This window comes from Chroicocephalus ridibundus, chromosome 4 (genome assembly GCF_963924245.1).
Source record: "Chroicocephalus ridibundus chromosome 4, bChrRid1.1, whole genome shotgun sequence".
Lineage (NCBI taxonomy): Eukaryota > Metazoa > Chordata > Aves > Charadriiformes > Laridae > Chroicocephalus > Chroicocephalus ridibundus.
The window spans coordinates 43,829,024-43,851,127 of record NC_086287.1 but is presented as its reverse complement, the minus strand read 5'-3'; the positions used below and the strand labels follow the sequence as shown (position 1 = coordinate 43,851,127).

At 46.0% G+C, this 22,104-nt stretch overlaps 2 protein-coding genes across 3 annotated transcripts in view; one reads left to right on the top strand and one right to left on the bottom strand.

The window, feature by feature from the left end:
• CDAN1 (codanin 1) overlaps positions 1-16,704 on the bottom strand; it is a 32,919-nt gene extending 16,215 nt beyond the window's left edge. For both annotated transcript variants that reach the window (XM_063331545.1, XM_063331547.1), the window contains exons 1-12: positions 16,555-16,704; positions 13,155-13,855; positions 11,319-11,543; positions 8,938-9,131; positions 8,397-8,516; positions 7,403-7,481; positions 6,893-7,013; positions 5,765-5,874; positions 4,976-5,065; positions 3,852-3,927; positions 1,423-1,631; positions 541-655 (exon numbers count right to left, since the gene is read on the bottom strand). In XM_063331545.1, the coding sequence (XP_063187615.1) occupies positions 541-655; positions 1,423-1,631; positions 3,852-3,927; positions 4,976-5,065; positions 5,765-5,874; positions 6,893-7,013; positions 7,403-7,481; positions 8,397-8,516; positions 8,938-9,131; positions 11,319-11,543; positions 13,155-13,855; positions 16,555-16,650 (2,136 nt within the window). In that variant the 5' untranslated portion in view covers positions 16,651-16,704. The remainder of the gene's footprint in view (positions 1-540; positions 656-1,422; positions 1,632-3,851; positions 3,928-4,975; positions 5,066-5,764; positions 5,875-6,892; positions 7,014-7,402; positions 7,482-8,396; positions 8,517-8,937; positions 9,132-11,318; positions 11,544-13,154; positions 13,856-16,554) is intronic.
• Positions 16,705-16,819: 115 nt separating this feature from the next.
• On the top strand, positions 16,820-20,905 carry LOC134514152 (uncharacterized). The gene is made up of 2 exons (XM_063331548.1): positions 16,820-17,511; positions 18,340-20,905. The coding sequence occupies exons 1-2, from the start codon at positions 17,046-17,048 to the stop codon at positions 18,996-18,998; spliced, it is 1,125 nt and encodes a 374-aa protein (XP_063187618.1). The 5' UTR covers positions 16,820-17,045; the 3' UTR covers positions 18,999-20,905.
• Positions 20,906-22,104: the final 1,199 nt, after the last annotated feature.

Sequence of the window (22,104 nt, the reverse complement as noted above, 5' to 3'; positions counted from 1 at the left end):
TGAACAGCTTTGGAGTCAATGAGAGGGCAGAGAGCTCATCTCATATTGCGTCCTTTATACCATTACTGCTCTGCAAGCCGTCACGAACCCTTGGCTGCTACTTTGCTAATAGACACTGTGACACCTCTGATAGGTACAGATAAGCGAAGAAACATCTGAAAAGGTATGAACAGGCATGACTACAAATCCATTCTAATTCAAATCTTTCTATATGGAAAAGTAACACGGAGATACTGCAACTGAGTGCAACAACGGGACTCAGTTATTTCATTGATCTAACACAGGGTACTAGCAACGTAAAAAGAGGCTCTCACTTTTCAAATTATTGTGCATCATACGACACAGTTGCAAGCAAACAGCAAGGGGCTCAGACATCCATAACCAAGGTCAGAGTTATGACAAAACCAAATGAAGAAGCTCTTGTCCTGCAAATACAGTGGTGGAAGCTCCAGGCAACTCACAATCAAGCCACTAATTCTTTGGGTACTGAAACAGCTCAGGGAAATTGCTGCCAGATGTGTTTACAAAAAACTAGCTTACCTGTTCATCCATATCTGCTTCCCCATCACTGTGCTCATTCTCCACTAGGGTAAGGCCATTCAGTTCGAGTATCTTCAGGCACAGACTATCCATCAGGTGCTGATTGAACTGGTAACTTCAGCAAAAGATGATGATGAGTCAGACTGGGCTGAAAACAGCAGTAAAACCTCAACTAACACACTGCAAAATTTCAAGCTTGTCTCATGAGTTGTATCAAGCATCAGCAGGCATCCAACGTAACAAACTGACAGACAAGAAAGCAAAGGACAAGACTAGTACTGGCTGACCCCCTTCTTTTCCACTCTTATTTTGTACTTTTTCAAACAGGCGCTATTTAGCAAGTCCCACCATAAGGATAATAATACGGATCTGTCAAAGCAAGAAGCTGTAAAATAACTGAACTTAACATTTAAATCTCCCATAGATCACAACTCTTCCATACTGTGGATTGTCAAAAACTCACTGAACAAAACCATGAACTGTAACTCCTTAGCTTTGTGCACTACTGCACAAGAAACACTTCGCCAGTCCAGTGCCCTTGCTAGGCAGCACTGCACGCCTTGGCACGGGGAAGTGCTGATGGCCTGTGACAAGCTATTATACTTTTACAGAAGGAAAATTATTACCACATAGTTTAGCCTAACGTAGCACCCACACACACACAAACACATTCTATGCTCCAGACAGAACCTACTTATTAACATGTTCACCAGGCATGCTGGCCAAGAACATTAAGTGTGGTATTAAACAGCTTAAAAACATTTCTGATATGCTTTGCCTAGCTTACACCATGCCCCAAGCTCTCCAGACAACTCCCCATTGCAAGAGTGACATGCTGGTGTTCCCCACTCGCGCACAGACTTCACCAAGGGAACAGCAAACCTTCCTGCGCTGAGGATGAAGTCCCTGAAGAACTGCTGGCACCCTGGGAATGAAGGTGGTGGACAAGGTCCTCTGATGCTCTGAGGAACAATAAATCTTTCCTGCAGCCTCTTCAGACGGCTCAGATTATCAGAGCCTAGCATATTAAGGACATCCTGGTCTGGGGTGTCTCCCCAGCTTGCGCCACCACCAATAGGCCCTTTACACATCTTCAAGAGACAGAAAGAATAGTGAGGTGGAAAATTCATTAAAAGGCATCATTTCACTTAATCTCTCACTCTACATGTTCTCTCTTCCCCACAAGACTTTGCTTTAGGAGTAATCCAAGCATGGTCTTTTCAGGTGGCCCACGTACAGAAGATCCCTTTTCCTCATGCCAAAACCCACTACCCATTTTGGGCATAAACAGCCTAGGGATCTTGAGAGATAGAATTCCGATCCTATACATGTAACTCAGGCACACCTAGCAGGTTACATGTGGATCTGTGGAGAGAATACCTATCGCTCACATAGTCTTCATGAACCACTCAGTAGGATCTTTAGCCTAGTCTCCAAGGTCCATGATACTGCACCAGACCAGGTTTTCCTAGAGTTTCCACAGAGTTAAAGTTAAAAACCAAATACCTCCCCTCCCGCAAACACACAGATACTACTCAAGACTCAAAGAATCACAATCTTTGAGGCAGAACTGCAAAACTGTTTAGGCTGGAAGGCAAGGGACCTCTTGAATCATCTAATCCAATCCTCTTGCTCAGTCAGGGCCAACTACAGCAGGTTGTCCAGGACCACGTCCAATTGGGTTTTGAATGTCTCCCCAGACTCTGATTTTGCAACCCCTCTGGGCAACCTATTTCAGTGTTTAACCACCCTCACAGTAAAGAATTGTCTTCTTGTGTTCAAATGGAATTTCCTTTTTCTCAACTGAGAAATAATTGCAAACACGAGGACTGCCTCATGTCCTATCAGTGAATACTACTGAGAAGAACCTGGCTCCCTCTTCTTCATTTCCTTCCATCAAGTATTTGTACACAGTGCTAAGATAACCTGGAGCTTTGTCTTCTCCAGGCTGAACAGTCCCAGCTCTCTCAGCTTCTCCTCATATGGAAGATGCTCCAGTCCCTTAATCTTTTATGTGGCCCCTGGACTCACTCTAGTAAGCCTGTATCTTTCCTGTACTGGTGAGCCCAAAACTGGACACAGTACTCCAGGTGTAACCTAACCAGTGCTGAGTAAAGGAAAAAGATGACTGCATACTCCTACATTTAAGTCAGGATTGTTTTCATCAAAGAGATCATACTAAACGGCAACATCTAACTATGTATATCAAGTGAACAATTACTAGGTCCTTTTATTCCAAACCGAGCATTCGGCCCTCACAAAATAACATCTTGTTACACTTCCCAACCTTTAATTTACCAGGCCTTGACACAAATCCTCAGTCTACGTTCTTTTCTGCATGTGTATCATAATACACACAAGATTCTGCAAATCACTTTCTAGTCAGACACGCTGGATTCATTGAAGACTCCCAGTTATCAGTTTAAATCTTTGGTTACCCTTGTGAAACCCTGCAGTCTTCATTAAGAAGACACAGATATAAAGGAGAAATACAGTACCTATGACTAATTAAATCCTGCTAATGCAGGAAAGTCCATCTCACCTCTTCCCTACAACCTCCCTGAACACACAGCATACAAGACATTGATGCAAATTCAGACTGGACGCTGGAGGAATTTTCAACATTCCAACAGCTCGCAACTTCCTGGCAGGCAATGTGTGTGGGCTAATAGTCAAGGCGGGCTTTTATGTCTGTTTTGCTATCCAAAAGGAGCCCACCAATAAGCCAGCCAATTATAGACAAGACAGTGAATATCTATGCGCCAATCAGAAGCATCTTTTCTTTCTTCATTCCTTCAGTTACAGTGAAGTCAAATGACACTTAACACTGGCCAAAAACCCCCTGTAAACTACAACAGCAATGCTGTATCAAAAAGAGGCTGTTGCAGTGTTACACAGAAGAACCAAAAACTCTTCGCAGGTAGTACACTCATGTTGTTATCAAACATGACCGGGAACTTCTGCATTTAATACATACCAAAATACATCCTTAAAATTTCTAAAAGTTGTAACTGTTCTAAAATTAGGTGGTCAAAGTAAACAACCATGAAGAATGAATTCTTACAGCTCATGATGTGCTCAGTGTGCCTTATCCCTGATTTACAGAGAGTTCATTAGTAATTTATCACCGATTTATATTTCTGGAAAAGGAAGGAAATTCCCATTCTGAAAACTTGGCTCTCCCAAAAAAAGTTTCAATAGGAAAATCTCAAAGAAACTCGCAAGACACAGTTTGTTTTCTCAGTCTGAAGTAGTATCAAACCAGCTTCATTAAAAAACCATCTTTCATTAAAAAAAACCAAGTCATTTACCTGGATAAGCTGTTTCTGAAAGAGCCTGGCAAAATGGCTGTGGTTGCAGGTTGCAGATAGGTGAGCCATCATAGACCTGTAAAGGAAAACATCACAAAATGCTGACCAGATCTCTGTGGTACAAAAAAAAGCTGTTCTAACCTCAAACTATATCAAAAGCATAACATAAGTGCTTTTAAGAAAGTCATCTCCAAAGGTCACAGCAGACAGCAACATCTTTATAACCAAGCTTCTAAAGCAGTGAGTCCCATTTGCTGACCATGGAAACAAAAATTCTCCCTGAGCACCTGCAGAGCAGAAACAACTCTAGAAAGAAAGAGACTCTCTTCCTTTCCTGCAATAATGCTGTTATTTAGGAAGCAAATTAACTCATTCAGCTCCCGCTCTCCCCTGTGCAGAGCAGTGAGTTAAGAGTTCACACATACGCAAGTAAGAAAACAGCAATAGCAGTACTTCTGATGCCCAAAGAGAAGGAAAATTTCTCAGTTTAAATCTCAGCCTTGTTTTGCTCCTATGGTGAAAAGTCACCATCATACATGTGACTTGAGTAGGCTGGTGGTTAAGACTAACACAGAAACCCACAAGGCAACTGCTTTCAAAACCATAACAGTTTCTTTATATATACTCTATTCTGATAAAAAAATGAATGAATGAAACAGTTTGCTTGCCATACAAAGAGCCACGGTTTTCTTGTTTTTAGAGCCAATACACTAGAACCCCCTGAAATAATTAGAAGAGCTAATAGTTTCTGACCATATAAAACACTTCTCCATGCTTAAGAGGGTGGGGCATTGGAAACATGAAATGTACGCACAAGAGTATACAATGGCAATGTTAAGACCACAAAGTACTGCTTGTGACAGTGGCTCTTTCTGTGATTATGAACAGGGAAAGAGCTGTAGCAAGACAAATTGGGCCCTTGCCACTTATGGCTTATTTCTTGAAGATAACAGTTGATACTTTTAAATATAGGAGCAAGTTTACATGGACAGAATCTTCCAAGAAGCGCAGCTCCCTACAGATTAGTGCAGAAGACCATTAGGGAGTACATGGAAGAGTCTAGTATGCTACACCAGCAATTCCGCTACGTTAAAGAGCTATCTAAAGTTGCGCAAGACTCCTACCTGATCTTGTTGCCCAGAACTCTTTCAAAGTCCCAGCCAGTTTTTTCATGGTTATCCTCCCATTCACGCAGCAGCTCATAAAATATATCCCTGCGGATCAAGATATTTCAGTGTATGAATTCCCACTCTTCTACATTTGAAGTAACAACAACTGAATATTCAATTGCTCCTAAATTCCCCAGCAATAATCTACCTCAGATTAAATAACTCAAGCCTCTAAGCATTCAGATACCTTTGCAAAACTCATTAATGTTAGTGGTACTTCAGCGAGTTTCCATTTTCCATGTCTTTGACAGCAAGTGCTTAAGCTTGTTATGCCCAAGCTCTGATGGAATGACCAAAACACCCATTACTAGACATACTGAAGACTGAGAGGCAGGAAAGAATATGCCACATGAAATAATACCTACGAGAAGAGAAAAAAGGACCAAGACAACTTGCCATTCTCCCCTCACCCTGTTGCTGCAAGCATGGAGGGAGGTGGCAGGAAGAATAAAAGCATACCAGATTTATATGCAGAAGCAATCCAGTAGGGTGACACACTGTACTGGCATTAACCAGAAGTCTCAATAACTCCTGAAGACTTAGGCTGTTCTTCTCTAAAGACATTACACATTTAGCTCCTGCAGTCAATACGAACAAAGACCTTTTTTTTTTTTTAATTAGAGTGAAAATCTCAAGATTTTTCTACAGCATGTAGCATACATGAGACAATCTTAATATCCTTTGTTCACAGTCATGGAAAGATCACACCCTGTGAGCCACACAGTAACAGTAGAAAAAACTAACCTTTGTTTCTTAAATATGTGAAATGCTCTGTCACTGGGAAAGTTTGAGCGATTGTCAGTTTCTGGCTGGAAAGAAACAGACTGTACAGAGCATGGCAGCAGGAGAGACACCTGTTAAAAATATGAAGGTAACCATTAGACTAATATAAATCTCTAATTTATCCAACAATCTGAGACCTAGAAAAAGCAAGGAAAAGATGTGATGAGGAAACCAAGTACCACCAGTTGAGTTGTTCAGACACTAGCCACTTCCCAATTGCTAACTGCTAGTAAACACCAACAGTTTCACAACCTACATTACACTACAGAGGCAGAATCGCCCAACATTATGAGTGGAAGCATCTTGTCTCTCTAAGAAATCTCTGCAGAACAGATTGAAACCAGTACTGATACAGTGTGGAAAGAATGATCTGCAAACAGCCAAAGCGTACCTTCAATACATGGCTCCAGGGAACACAGGAATAGTGGCTGGCAATTCCTGTATTATTATTCTTTCTCCTATTCAAAAAGCCTAGTCTTCAAGTAACAACAGACCTTAGCTTAGCTATTGACAAGTCCTAGTGTCAGTCTATACTTTCTTTGCCAAAAGTAACTTCCATTTTTAAAAGATGGATGAAACACGATACAAAATACATTAAGGAAGGCATTCCCAACATCTAGCTTTTGTTCCCTAACCCAGACAAGTAGATCGGGAAACCAGTTTTCACAAGCCGCATTTTCTCCTCTGAAGCTTCATTTGCCTAAAAGGAGTCTGTAGCTATGAAACAAATCCACTTCTTCCAAACTACATTCTGATATTACACCTAACCAATCAGTCTTCTGGGACCCATGTTTATTAGATGAGAACCTCAAAAGAAAAACTTGACTCTGTCAAAGTCGCTGCTGGAGGTCAGGGCCTGGAGCACAATGCAAGGCTAGCCAGCGGCAATTTGCAGCTAACAACCACTGGACCCAGCAACTCACTCACCCGCTGATGAGAAAAAGAAGCAGCTTTTACATACTTGCCAAAGATGACATGACAAGATACTCAAAGTAGAAGGAACAAGATTTAACATCAAAGCCATCACAAATAAAAGAGCAACAATACAAAGGTTTGAAGCAACATCAGTTGAGGTCTGCCAATTTTTACCTTGGCTGTGCTGCTTTCATAAGCCTGCCTGAGCCTCTCGTGCAAGGTGGGAGAAAAAGATGCAATCCGTTCATTTTCAGCCAAAAGCTTCAGCATCCCCTTTTCTAAATGGGAAATAATTCTGCCGAGACAACATGGATAAAACCCAGACAGACATAAAAAACACATGATGAGAGCTAAAGAAATGCTTATGCTCTTTTTTCATGAAGCTACCAAGTAAAGAGTTCTAAGCCCCAGGCACTCAGCATGAAATCCTACTGGCATCTGTAGGGTCATTTTTTATTGCTTTCATCTCATGACTTTCCCATTCTTCCATAATTACACTGAAGTTCAGTAGACAGACGAATGCAGGAAAAACTCACAGACAGCCAAATCCAGGTCAAGTTGTATGTTTTGAGGGTAAATTAACAACTCTGTGCCTGTAAGTGGTAAAGCTTTAAAATCCAAGCACACTTGCTTAATCTCATACACACCTGCAGACACAAGCAGAGGAAAAAATATTCAACTCACTCATACTGATAATCCAAGACCTGAACAGCAAAATAAACACAATTGTGCACGCTTCGGAAATGCTGTCTCCCTGATGCATCTAAGGAAAAAAAAAAAAGAAACATGAGACCACAGCACCTATCACTATTTATAAACTAAAAGACCAACAATTCTCTCTCAAGGAAAGTAGGAACTGCTGTACCCAAAAATAGTCTTCCAGAAGTTCCAATTTCCAGAAGTTCCCATTCTCTGCTACCTGTATAGACAAATCCTCCCATCCCTATCCTTCCTATACTAAAGGCAACTGAATTGTTTAATGCCGTAGGGGAAAGAAAAGATTCCTTCTCAATGTTTTGGCCAACAGTAAGCAGATCCAGGACAAAAAGTAGACCAACTGCAACCAGTCAACAGCTGCTGTTCTGGTAGCTGGAGACTTCGTGTTCCTAATCTCAGCCCTAAGAATCAGAGAGTGGCAAAACACAGGTCAAACAAATCAGGGCATCTTGGGGAGGGGGGGACGAGGTGTGTCGGTCTCATCTTAAAGCCGCTCTTGTTTTCTATATCCATAAAGTACTAACTGCATCAAGCTTAAGTCTCAATTTGCAAAAACAAATGTAACAATTATGCATCTATATGGATGAGTCCTCTGCACTCATAACCCATCCTTAAATTTAAGAAACACATAGATCAACAGGACTTTTGAGTTGCAAGGACCAATGGAGGAGAGACTTTAGCATATCCTTCCCTCTCTTTGAAAGTCAGTGTTAGCAAGTAGGTCCAGCAAATCTCACACGGTTGCAGAAAACTAGATTGGAGCAGTACCTAGCGATCCTACTCTATCATACTGTGTAAGCACTTCCTATACATGCATCATTTTTTCAGCATCGCAGATGAGTCCCATGGTGGTAATAAGGCGCTTTTATGGTATTTAACTGTTCAAACGAAAGGCAACTACTCTACATCACATTATCATTCCATGGAAGTAACACTCTTTCCCCTCAATACAATTGCTTACCTTTACTTCTTTCATCGACTTCAAGGTCACTATCCCCATCTTCTTCAGTAGAAGTGCCTTTAGATGTCAACAGCTGCAGAACAAAAAAGAGCTCCAGAAAAATATTTGGCACCAGGTTTTCTGGAAGAGAGGAAATGTGATACTAAAGGTGGATATTCAGTACTGACCTGCTGTAATAAACGAAGGTAAAAATATAGATACCTGTTCTATGGCACAGTTAGCAAAGAACTCCCTCCCCACACACAGCTACAGGGTAAATCAATGTGGGAATCACAGGAAAGATGTGTTAGGGAAGGGTCTGGTTTCAGATAGGGCCATACAACTTCAGCCTACTGCAGCTCAGAGATCTCCTTTCCTAACCTTTTACCTAGAATCCATTTATTTTAATAACTGTGTTGGTTTAGTTTATTTTTCCAGATGTTATTTGTTTGTACACTGTAACTGTCCCACAACTTTTGCTTCTCATCTACTTCCCCCTTGCAACACACATGCAAGTTCAAAGCTCAAAGAAAGGTCAGTCTCACATCTTCTGGGTCTTCACCTGCTATACATGATGAATAGAGCTGTGCCAGACACTCCAACTGTTTCTTGCAGGAAACCTTAGTAGGATTTGCACAGGTCACCAGATGGCTTTCAGCAGGAAGGCTAACACTGCGAGTGTAGCTAGGCTTAGTAGGAGTGCCAGGATCAAGAGAGATTCCTGCAGGAGAAGATGCCTGGTGCAGCAATTTGCATCTGAAATTCAAGAGAAGCAACATACCATGTGACTGAAGATGATACACAACAGCCATGTGCCCAGAAGAGGTCTTTCTCTTGCAGTCTAGCATAAAGGAATTCCTGCAATAACTAGCCATGTCATTTACACTGTCTAAAGCTGCTTTTAGCATTATAGTAATTTAACTCATCTTTCCCTTAATCAGAAAGGATCTTGGGACTAACAGTCAAAAGAATTACATTCAAATTCCATCTCTGCTAAAACAGCATGGCACTTCGACCAAATTAGCTATCTACGTTATTGCTCCCCATCTAAACTGATGCCTTTCAAGGACACAGAATCTGTTGGAGACCAGGTCCTAAAAAAATTTTTGCACACACAATTTCTGACAGCTAGACACTTTACGTCCATACCTTCAGACACATTTATAAGTTAACGATGCCCTGAGAAGATCCAATACCACTAAGTGGAAAGCCAATGCAACAACTGATGAAATCTCATACTGGCAAGCTAAATGACAGAAGGAACAAGCTATTTTAATTGCTGGATTCTAAATCAACAACGATCACTCAGTTAAATACACAGATATTGTGAGAAGAATACACCTACAGACGTCATCCAAAAACGCAGCAGCAGAGTGACATACATAAGACACATGAGAAGCAGGAAAAAAGCCAGTAACAGCAATATCAAATGATTGTCAAAGATCCAAATGAAACACCCACACTTGACACATCACCTCTTACCACACTGTCTCAAAAGTAAAATCTTTAAAAGTCACTTTAAAGGCTCTAGGGAAGACAGAAACATTTTTAACCATGTCAAAGAACTATTTCTAGTGTAACCACTGCGATGAAGAACAAGTTAGTCCCAAAATGGGAGTAGAAAGGTTATTAAATAACATCTCCCTTGCAATGAACATAAGCACCTGACTGACTGATGAAAATTATTTATTAAGCACTTTGTAAACCCAGCAAGGTAAGACTCCAACAACGTAGTCAGACTCTGCTTCACTTCTGCCCCAGTGTTGTCATCTACCTCAGCACAAATTTCACCTTTTGCCCTTGCTCAGTGACAGAGTTGGCTGCGGGCTGCGTTGGTTTTGTACCTCACTCCGCCACTATTGAGCACACAACAGCAGCTCACAGCTCTGAGCGCCAAGCACTGCTCATTTCAGGCATGATGGGTCAGATGAGATCACCTCATGGGCAAGATCCAGCCCACATACTGCTATTTCACCGACTTTAGTTTACATGGATTAGCGTGACATTTTAGGTAGAATTCAGACTGGAATACACGCTTCACTGAAGTGCACAGAGGCAGGTTTGAATCCTGAGCAGTTCTGTTACAGGTCCTGTACAAACAGTAACTCAAGAGACTCCATCGGGTCTGTTTCAGCCAGTTCTCGACCCACCGAAATGAACTGCAAGGCTTAGCAGGGAAAGAATTGCACCCACATGTCCTGAGGAGTTTCCCTGAGAACAAAGTCTACAAAGAACAACAACAGTTCTGTCAGCAATTATAAACAATAGTTTCTCTACTACTATGCTTTGCTTTTTTTTCTGAAGTGTCAATCCTCACAGGCTGAAGTGATATCATTTTACAGAGGACAAAAGTCACATAGTAACTGAACAGCAGAGGCAAAATTAGAACCTAGAATTCAACTCATCTCCCAGCACACATAATTTTCAATAGATTACTGCAGTAGTAACTTTTAAAACACAATGTCACTCTACCCATGTCCTGTTTTCTCTGACTGCAAGCTTGTGTTAGTTTGCCTACCTTGCAAAATCATTAACATTTTCCCCACATTTACATCATTAACTCATTTTCTTCAAACCAGACTGTGCCTTCCATCACAGGCCTCTGCAATCTAAGGAAAGTTGCACAGGAGATTGCCTCTTCTTGGGTGGCCACACACGTGGCTATCCTATGAAAGCAGCGAGGACCGACTAAACTTCTGAAGATAAAGTGAGGGTCATTGTTCCAGAGTCAGCATACCTCTAAAATGACAAACATGAGCTAGCTGCATTAACATCCTAGTCTGATACCAGAGGCACAGCTAGTTTTAGGCAAATTACAGTTTAAGGTCACCGATATCTGGTTTGGATATTCTTCTGGTCATTTCCACTCTGATACTGGTACCGCCTTAAAACAAGAGAATTAAGAATCAATACAAGCCTATCACCACCCTGCTCAGACTGTACCGTTCTTTCTTCAGCATCTCCCTCTCCTCCTGAAGGCTGTTGCTTATCACAGATGTGAGGTTTCCTTCCTGGACAGCAGTAAAGGCCTCAAGGCTTGACCCAGATGAAAATCGAGCAGCTGGAGGCTGGCTGACAGGTGTAGAAGTGAAGCACATCTTTGGTTTTGAGAGAGGGCGCTCAGCACTTACAGGAGTTGGGTTGATTCGCCTTGATGGTTTGCTTTTGCTGAAAAAGTGAGAAGTGATTCCACTAAAATCAAGCCAAACAACAACAAAAAAACCCAGGTCTCAAGACAGATATGCATGCAACTCTTCCAAAAGAACCTAATGCTAAAATAAAATGGATATGAAGTCAGGATATTGAATTTCTAAACTGTATGTACGGTTGCTGACTTTATTCTGGTCACTGAATAAAAAGCCACAGAGCTACAGACTGCTAAAAACAGCCTGCTGACCCTTGCTGCAAAATTATCAGTCATCAAGCCCAGAACAGATAACAGTGCCACACAACTCTTACAAACATTTCTAATTTGAGAGGACAGGATATGCCTCATTTTAGTAAGAAACTAATTCACCAGCAGTTTCTAACACCACCACGAGAAAGAAAAAAAAAAAAAACAAAACAAAACCCCCAAAAAACACATCACAAAAAGAATCAAGCTGCCATTGTCTATCTGTAAGAGTTCAGGCTCCTGAGTTACCATAGGCCCTTTAAGTTTAGGGAAACCCATCCTTCCTGCATAAACTACCTAGATTTGTCCTTTAGGAAGAGGCTCTGCAATGCAGTAAGAGACATACTGGAAATGAGATACAGGAACATAAAGCATTAGACTTCTCAAGGAAAAGCTGGTTGCTACATATTAATTGCTATAGTGTTCTCAAAATTGCTATAGCGCTGGCTTCCAAACACTCCATGACCTCTTTCCTCACTCTTTTTCCTAGTTGGGCACAATGCGGTTGAGGAAGAGAGACTTACTGTCTATGCCAGAAACACACCTTACGTCCCTTGGCCAAAGCATCATTTAGATCCAGCAACTGGATCTGCTGCAGAGACCCACAGACCTATCAATTTTCAGCCAGAATTTTGCACATCCAACTAAGAAGTCCCACTTTCAGAGACCAGTGCCTGACGCATGGAGCACATAGGCTGACATGAAAGCTTGGTACTTGGTAATGAGGATTTTAAAGAGTAAAATCTCAAAGAGGAAGAGAAAAGGACTGAGGCAACCACAACACAAACAGCTGCCCAGAAGCTAAGCCAAAGTCACCAGGGAGACCAGGGCTTGCTGCAGACCAAAGAGAACGTAGCCGCCAGCTAGCTATTTTGTCCATGATTATATGGCACAAACGAAGCTGCACACTAACATCTGTTACCAGAAACCACAGTATGTCCATCCGAAAGCTTTTTTGCTAGCATCAGTAAAGCCGAAGAGCCTTCCAGGACTGCTCTTCATTAGCAATTGCTATTGTGTTAAATGAGAAGTGTGAAGAGCCAAGATAATGCTGACTTGTTAGAACACGCAAGGACAAAGATGTGCTCAGCTTTGTATCAGCTGGTCTGCGCACCGGCAAGCTGCAGGCAGTATCACAAGTGAGAGGCTAAAGAGGCGCCTTGGGTGAGTTCACGGAGTAGAAACCCGACTACCCGTTGAAGCAATATTCCCCTACACGGCAACCATAACAAAGCAGTTCTGACCAAGGAGCCCAGAAGCCAGCCCCCAGGTACTGTTTATTACAGTGTGTTCTGTATCTGGACATGCTCAACAGGACAAGCTAGTCAAGGAACAGTAACTTGCAGCACAATCCGAATGAGACAGCGAGGCAGACTTGCTCTTACTTTGTCCAGCCAGAGGCAGCACCCATGGGCGGAAACTCCTCCAAGTTGTTAAGATTTAGCTGGCTGGGTGGGGATCTGGCAGAAACAAGAGGCACTTCACTCCGCTTCCTTCTCCCTCCACTCCACGATACACTGTCATTCTTTCCATCTTCTTCTTCAGCAAGGGAACGCCCCAGATCCCGAGCTACCTGCCGGCCAGAGGCACTGAGTGAACTGTTGCCTTTCCTTCGGCCTCGTCTTACTGGCAGGGCTTCAGGTGTGGCTGTGAGGAAGCTCCCCAGGCTGGCCTTCTGAGATGACCGCTTCTCACCGTGGATAAGCACAGGGCTGTACCCAAAGCTCGGGCTGCTACTGGAGACCATGCTAGGGAAGTCACCACAAGGGCTAGACAGGTTTGACCCAGAAAAGGAAGAGGAGCTGCTGGATGCCACAGCAGGAGAAAAGCTGGTATCCGTGGTGCAGGAGGTCACTGAAGTCCTTTGGGAAAAGAGCTGCACTCGGCTGCTGGTTGCGTGGCCTGCCCTCCTTTCTGATCCTGTCCTTTGGCCCCCGTGGGCCTTGGAGTTAGGAGTTTTAGCAGGAGTAGAGGGTCCATTAGTCAGGATCTGGCTGGTCTGCTCCCTTAAAAAGTTTAGCAGAAAAGGCACAAAGTCTTTCTGAAGCAAACTAAGAGATACCAGCTTGTCATGGATGTGGTTCTCCTGCAAGGAAAGAGGACAAAGCATTAATATAAAGATGCTACCCAATTCTTTCTTTCCATGTGCCCAGACTCACAGAATGGTTCGGGCTGGAAGGAACCTTGAAGATCATCTAGTTCCAACCCCCCGGCCCTGGGCAAGGACACCTCCAGGATTGCAATACACAATAAGAAACAACATGACTTGTCAAGGCAGGTCACTGAAATTCAGACTACCTTAGCACTGGTCATCAATCTGAAACTCAGCCTCCACACAAGCCATGTTGGCAGAAGTTTTCAGATGGAGTCACTCACTTTGGTTTCTGACTGGGGAACCGTGGAACTGTTCCATGGAAACATCAGTAATATTTGCTGAAGCTACAGCCAGAGAGAACTTGGAGCAACTGGCACCCCTGAGTCCAACATTTCAAAGACAGCAATACTGAAGCAGCTAATTCTAATAGAAAATTATAAAATCTCCAACTTCTCCATCCCCTATTTGTCTATGAATGCCACCTGCTTCCACAGAGAGGTGCTATAACAACTGTTTAAGCACTTTGGGCCCTGCAGTGCCAAATACAAGACCAAAGCTGCTCTTCCGTTTCGATTAAATAATTCTGCTCTCCTGAGACCTCACAGGGGTCTAAATAGGGACCGTGCAACTTTAAGGTACATGAATTTTATACTTAAGAAACTTAAACAAACAAAAAAAAACACAACAGAACCAACACATTTAAAATCTAAAGAGGTGGTGGCAATCTGACAAGGGCAAAGGCAGACAAAAACGATTTCATATTACATGGATAGTTCAAAGCTTTGTCCACTGGGCAAAATTTCTTTTGTTCCTATCACTGCACCAGGTTTCTGCTGCCTCTCAATGGGATTCAGCAATACTTACAACAGAAGCAGCTCTCATGGGCAGCAACTTATTTCTTACTAATATTAAAATCATTGCACACACATTCCTGTTCATTTATATTCACACCTCCACTAAATGAAAAGTCAAGAGAGAAATGCTATTTCTGAAGGATTTTTTTGTATGAAAGGAGGCAGCGAAAGCATGGCCATGACTGGACTCTTACGATCCTCAACACAGATGCTGAAAATTATATTTGAAAGTGTTGAGACCAACTCAGCTTCCTGGAGAAGCATGAGATTCCGACACAGCCTGGATAACAAGGCAAGCAGCCAAGGCTCACCGCTTTAGCACTTGAGGAAAAAACACAGGCCAGAACACAAACCCTGTGAGGTGTCAGAAGACCCGGCTTCTTACTAGCTGCCATGAAAGCTAGAGCAAGGCGTAGCCTCCCATTCCCTCTGGTGCCCCCCTGGGTTTATCACAGAGGCAAAAAGACAAGATTACAGCCTGTGCTACGCACGGGGTCAGGCATTTTCTCCAACTTTTCAGAGCACAACCTGCTTTCACTCATCTGTGTCTGCACAAGCTGACAGAGGTTTGGTTCCTCCACAGCCCGGCAATGGCAACCTGTCGGCAGTCGCCAGCTGCAAGCCTTCCACTTGCTTTCTCATCCTGGCTCAAGGGGGCTGCTCCCAGCAGCGAAAGGCAGCTTGCACCTCCTTCGCGAAGACAAACTTTTGGGTTAGCAAACAGAGGCCCCGCAGCCTCCACCCACGCAGCGCCAGCCGAGCTGCCAGCGCCTCCAGCTTCATAACACACACCCCCACACAACCCCAGTTCTGCTTCTGCCACTCACGGCTCAGGCGACACTGGACAACATAACAACGCTCGTCCCTTCCGCACACGGCTAGCACGACAGCGATACTTGACTAACTCACGCGGGTGGCAGCAGTGAGTTTTGATTTTAATGAATACGGGGTAAGGCGCTCTGGGGGACTCGGGCAGAAGATGCTTTAAAGACAAATTGATTCTCTAGGTTACCAGTGAAATAGAAGCGCTCACAGTCCACCGATGGCTACAAATGCTTTTATTACCCCGGGAACCCAAGTTCTCCAGCCACATCCCGTTACAAAACTCAGCCTACACAAAACCCAGCCAGAACCCGCCCCTAGCCCCTGAAAGACCCCCCCGGGCGCACAGAGGGGACGAGCTGCCGGTGGGTGCCATGTGCCCTGAGCCACCCACCAAGCTCCTCACCGGGCCGGGCCCACGGCTGGGCGCTGGACGGCGCTGCCGGTGCCCGCACGGTGCCGGCGGCAGCTCCACCCGTCTCTCCCCGCCGCTCTCCCCGCCAAAGCCGCGGGAAGCGTCACCCCTCCTGTCACCGCCTGTCCTCGGGCCCGCCGCTGCCCGCCCTCCCCTCCTCCCGCCGCTCTCCGCTGGCGCGCGTCAGCCAGGGCACCGAGGCCTCGACCTCCGCGCCAGCCACCGCAGGGCCCCCCGCCGCCCGGCCGCCGCCTCAGCCCCGCTGAGCTGCCGGCGGGCTCGGCCCCACGGATTTCAGCGGTTTTCTCGCCAGCGCCGCTGCTCCCGGTGGCAGCTCCCGGTGGCAGCTCCCCGCCGGCGGCCTCGCCTTCCCGCCGCTCCGCTCAGAACCCGCCCGCGGTGGGGGCGGTGCCGCCGGCCTTTCGCCGGAGCTCGGCCCCGGCTCCCGGGTTGAGCCACCCGGGCCTCGCCCCTCACAGCGGCGCCGGGGCGGACAAACTTTCCCGCGCGGCGCCGGGGGGTGGCGCGGCGGAAGGCTCGGCCCCGCCAGGGCCTGGGGGCGCTGCGGCACGGAGGGTAGGCGACCCACCGCACATTACCTCAGCCGAGCAGTGGCCGGGGCCATGCCGGAGCCACCGCACCACGGCGCTGACCCCCACCTCCTCCTGCAGCAACAGCTCCAAAACGGCCGCCATTCCCGGCCGCTAACGCCGCCGCCGAGCACGCGCACAACTGGCGGCGGGGGCGGGCCCGCCGTGTGCCCCGTCCCCTCCCTCCACCGGGGGCGGGGCGGCGGCGGGGATTCCCGCCGGGGAGGCGGGCCGGGCCGAGCCCGCGGCCGGGCCCCCTCCCCATGTCAACACGCGGGGCACGGGGCGCCTGCGCCGGTCCGTGCGCGTCTTTTCCTCTCATGCGCGGTATTTGCTTCCCCAGCAGGGCTCGGGGCCCGGCCTAGCGGCGGCCGCGGGCCGGGGCGGGGGAAGGGGCAGCGGCGCCCCCCGCGGCTCCGCGCCCGCCGGTGCCGGGCGGGGGCCGCCCCAGCTTCCCCCCCCCCCCCCCGCCGGAACCCCCATTCCTCCCTGGGCAGAGGATGGCCGAGGACTCGCCCAAGCGGCGCAAGGCGAATTTCAACGAGGCGGAGACGGAGGTGCTGATCGAGCAGGTGCTGAAGCACGAACAGCTGCTGTTCGCGGCGGGGCCGGGCCGCGCCTCCCCGGGCCAGAAGCGGAAGGTGTGGGAGCTGATCCGGCACAAGGTGAACCCGGTGGCCGCCTGCCCCCGCGACGTGGAGGACCTGAAGAAGCGCTGGCGGGACCTGAAGCGCCGCGACCGCAGCAAGCTCTGCCGCCTCTCGCAGGGCTGCGGGCCGCCGGGCCCCGCCGCCGCCCTCGGCCTCCTCCTGGCCCCCGAGGAGATGCCGCCCGCCGCCGCGCCGCCCGGCCGCCGCCACCACCACCACCACCGCGCCTACGGCTCCCTGCTGCCCGCCGAGGCCGTGCCCATCGTGGGCGGCATCGACACGCTGGAGCTGCCCGGCGCCGTCGTGGGGGCGATGGGTGAGTGCTGGACCGACCTCCGCGGCTCTGACCCGCGGCCCCCGCCTGGCCTCCCCGCCGCAGCGGGAGGGAGGGGGCCGCGCCGCTGCCGCCGCAGGCTCCCCGCTCGCTGCGGGGGTGCGGGGGGCTGCGGGCACCCGCCCGGCTTGAAAACGCCTGGTTTGGATAAGTGCCCTCCCTCCTCGGACGTGCACGGTGCGCAGATACACACACAGAACTGGGAGACTTCGGGCTGTAGGTCATAAAAGTGCATCGAAACGGCGCCTAAGAGTAGAGCCCGTCTCGTAGCAGATGCCCGTCCGTGAGGCGTTAGACCCACCCGCCTGCGTTCCCTGTGCGGGACTTGTTCTTGCAGGTGCGAAGAGCCGCGCCGGCGCGCAGCGGGAGGCAGCGCAGAGCGCTGCGAGCGCACGGCTCCGGACCGCCCCGAGAGACATTGCCGTGGTACGCTGAAACGGTTACCTTCAGCACCAAGGGGTGTCGTGCAATCACACGGCTTTGGGCATGCTGATACTGGTTGCCGCACGCACGGTAGAGCGTGAAATGAGCTTGCAAGGAACTTTGTCTCTTGGAACCTAAAACTTGGCTTCTGTGGTGGGGCTGGTAGGGGATCTGTGGTATGCAACTGTGTGGGTAACTGGTGAATGGTTTTCTTACCACTTACAGAGGCAATATGTAAAAATGCATCAAAGATAATGTAGTGCGAGTTGTAGAGTCTTGGTTCAAGGACTAATGTTAGGGCTTAGTGGATAAGAACACATCTCACTGACCGTGAAGTTTCTCACTCACTACTTTCCTTTGCTTTTCCTCTCCCCCCATCTCCTCTAGGGTTTAATGATGATCCTGGCCCATCTCATCAATCTGGTCTTGAGAAGATGAATCTCAAAGAAGAAATAGTAGTGAAGGTGGTAGAGCCAGAAGAAAGCTCTGAGGACATGGCGGTAGTTCCACCTAGCCAAGAACAACTACCTTTTCTGGGGACATCGAGTGGTGGTTCCTCTGGGAAAGTAAAAGCCAAAACAAAAGGCAGGTCCCAGGCAGACCAGCATGAAATAACTGAAGAGGACCTAGTACAGATTCAGCAGACCCAGATGCAGGTGATCCAGTCTGGCTTTGACAGTGTCAACCACAATCTTCGGCTGCTGCAGCAAGGCATGCAAGATCTGAGTAACAGCCTCAGCATCATGGCACATACACTTGTTGCTATCAAAAACGTCTATGTGAAAAACAACACTGGCCCAACCACGTATGCCACCGCCTCTACTCAGACCACAGCTGGGTACCTGAGCCCAGGTTCCCCCCAGGTCTCCCCTGCTGAAGACAGAGGTAGAGCGCAGGTGGCTGGAAGCAGCAGCAGAAGCAGCAGCTGCAGCTCCAGCTCCATGTCACAAGAACCAGGTCCTTCCGAGTTTCCTAGGCCCCCCCTGAGAACCATTAAGAAAGAACATCCAAATGGCTGCTACTACTTCTGCTTTGCAGATGTGTAAAAACTTGAATATATGTAAAGTGACTGTGATGTTAGGTGCTGTTGTATGTTCTGCTCCGGCCTGTGACCTCGAAGGAGCAAAGGGGACTTGCCTCCCACGTTTTTCCCAGTGGGAAACATTTCACTATAGGTGGCATTAAACACTAATTACCGGTCTCCTGTTTGTTAACTCTGTTGCAGTTGGCTAATATTTTTTTTTCTGTTTTCGTTATCCTCTTACTCTCTCTAAAAAAAAAAAAAAAAAAAAAAAAAAACAAAAAAACAGATTTATTTTGACTAAGACTCTTGTCTGTATCTTCCTTTGTTTAATGTGACCTTTTGAAAAATAAAAGGCATGAGAGTGGGGTAAAAAAGTAACATTATGGTTACTGACCGTCAGGAGCTGTCTTACACAAGTTGCTTAGTTTTTTGATTAAACAAACCTCAGAAGTAGTTGGTTTTTTAAGTACTTGCTTTTTCTAATAATGTCAGAGGTGTTTGCTTGGTGGTTGTTGTTGTGATTATTTTTTTTTAAGACTGAGCAGTTGATTCATGCCAAGGCGTCACAGGAAGTTTGACGTACCTGCTTACTCTAGGAATGGTTTAGGACTGAGCTGTTGATTCATGAATGTACTCCTCAGAATTCATACAGCATTGTTCCACTTGGCTATTGTTCGTTCCCAGCTTGTCAAATGCACCTTCTCCTCAGAGGCATTTTGTTTTACTGCACTAGCAGGGTAGGCTCTTTCTTGTCACATGATTAAAATAGAGAAATACAGCAAAAAATAGTAATTGATGGGTGATGCCTGTTTTTGATATGGAATAATTTTTCCCCGTATGGTTTATAAGCAGGCTGTATCTTCATCGGATTTTGCTAGCCTTATGGAACCAATACTCCAACATTTGAAGTACAGAGAGCAAGAAAGTTTCCATGTTGTTTTATATGAAGCAGAAGTTAGATTTGCTGTTAAACAAATTACAGGAGGCAGAGGCTGACTTTGCTCCAGACAGAACAAATGCTCCTGCATAGTTTATGAAGCTTTCATCTTCACCTATTGGAGAGATGAGTAAAATCTTCCATTCTCTTAACTATATATCCAAGGAAGAAGAAAAACAAGACTTGGAGCAAAAAGTAACCTGTTAAGTGTCAACTCTGAAACAAGCACAAAGGCGTCATTTTATCCTGATGTGAAAAAGAAAAAACTCCGTTTCACGTTTAGATAGGAGGAAACTATTGTCACTGACATTATTCTTAAGATGTGTTTAAGGCTTACATATTGGAATTGCTCTACTTCACATAATTCAAAATTAGCAGAGGTGCTGTGTTCATATGTCCAGTGTCCATACCACAGGGGAAACAAAAACCCTCTCGCCTGCAATTTTATCCTATGACTGCAAAAACCATGCGTTCATCACCAATATTAAAGTTCCACAGATAAATTTGGCCTGTAGCGATGACTAGCTGCCTCTAGTTTTCCAGTCATTTTGCACAAGCATTCCTGCTGCAAGAATTTAGCAAATGCAAATGATGTAGAGAATGGCAGCCCAATTGTCCCTCTCCTAGCAGCATAAGAACATGTAATCAATCGTAGGGTAAGATACGTCATTTTTGCAGTCAGCTTTGACAGAGCACTATGTCATATGAAAATGCACTTTTAAATACTTCCTTTAACTTCTGCCATGACACCATTATGGCGTACCGACCACACAGACACACGCGCGCCTCAGAAAATGACAGCTGCTGCCTAATAAAATGTGAACATGGGGTAGTCACGTTGTTAGCAAGTGCTTCCCTTCAGTATCGCAAATGGGAGCAAAATACCCAAATATCTCACAAAATTAAAACATATACACGTACAGCACATCGTTAATTGGGATTAATGCCTTGAAGAAGCGGAGGTTCTCGTTTTCAGGTTTACCTTAACGAAAGGAGATGGTGTGGGTGACAGGTATCGCTGCTTTATTCATAAATTGCTGGTTTTAAGAACAGGAACTAATCCTTCTAGATCTGATTTTTTAGTCTATGTTGTTAAAAGCTTTCCAGATTAACCTGTTGGAAGTATTATTTCTCCCCCATTAGTACAGATGGTCTCTCTCAAGCAGTGTTTTCTGTAACTGAAGGCGGCACCCTTCATTTGTATTTTGTTCTTATGGTCAAAGAAGCCAATTAATGCTACTGTGACATTCCAGGTATATTAGCAAAATGCGATCTAGAGTTTACCTGGTCCTTCTGGGCAGCTGTTTGAGTTTGTCCAGGTTGCAACAGCCAGTTCTTACCTGTCTTTCTTTCAACGTTTCAGTTCTTTCTCTGGTTCTTAATACTTGAATTGCCCTTGCTACAGCATTTCTAGGGAGAGCTGGCTTGTGTCTACTACACAGCTTTATTATGTCCCGGTACAAATTGAAATGAGAGGAAGCTACAGCGCAAGTGCAGAGAAGCGCAGCGAGACCCCAAGAGCAGAGTGGGCAGCTTGGATCTCCTGTATGAACGAAGACAACAAGCCAGGCAATGCTAAAAGACACTTCAGCAGTCAGATGACTACCAGACCTCAACACCAATCTGCCACAGCATCTTTGATCCAATCTTCCTTCTTTCCCATGGTCTGTCATTTGTACCACTAACGTATACTGGAGGCAGAGCAGAACCACTCCTTCCATCCCTCGTATGATCCAGATTTACACAGTATTTTAAACAAGGAAGGATACTGAGCTAGCTGTCGCCAGGACAGAGTGCGCAAATTTATTTTCATCTTCAAATTAATACAGCTAGCTTGCTCTTTCTTTACGTGCCCTTTCTGTGATCAAACGATGGTTGCGTTGGGAGCACCAAAACCACACGCAATCCAGAAGCACACCATGGAATTTCTGGCTACTCTTAGCAGAAGATGAAATATAATTTTCTTGGAATGTTACCGAGTAAATGAATTCCCAGTTTGTTTCTTATCATGTGAAGCAATTTGGGCTATTTATAGATATGACAAGAGCTAATGACCTAGTCATGAAGCTTAATGAAAATATTGCCAATGATTTGAACAGGGTCAGAGCTGGCTTTTAATTTGCCTTACATGCAGGCCTAACGGTGATAATGCTGAGAAAGAGATCCAGGGCATTTTCTCCAATTATTCTGG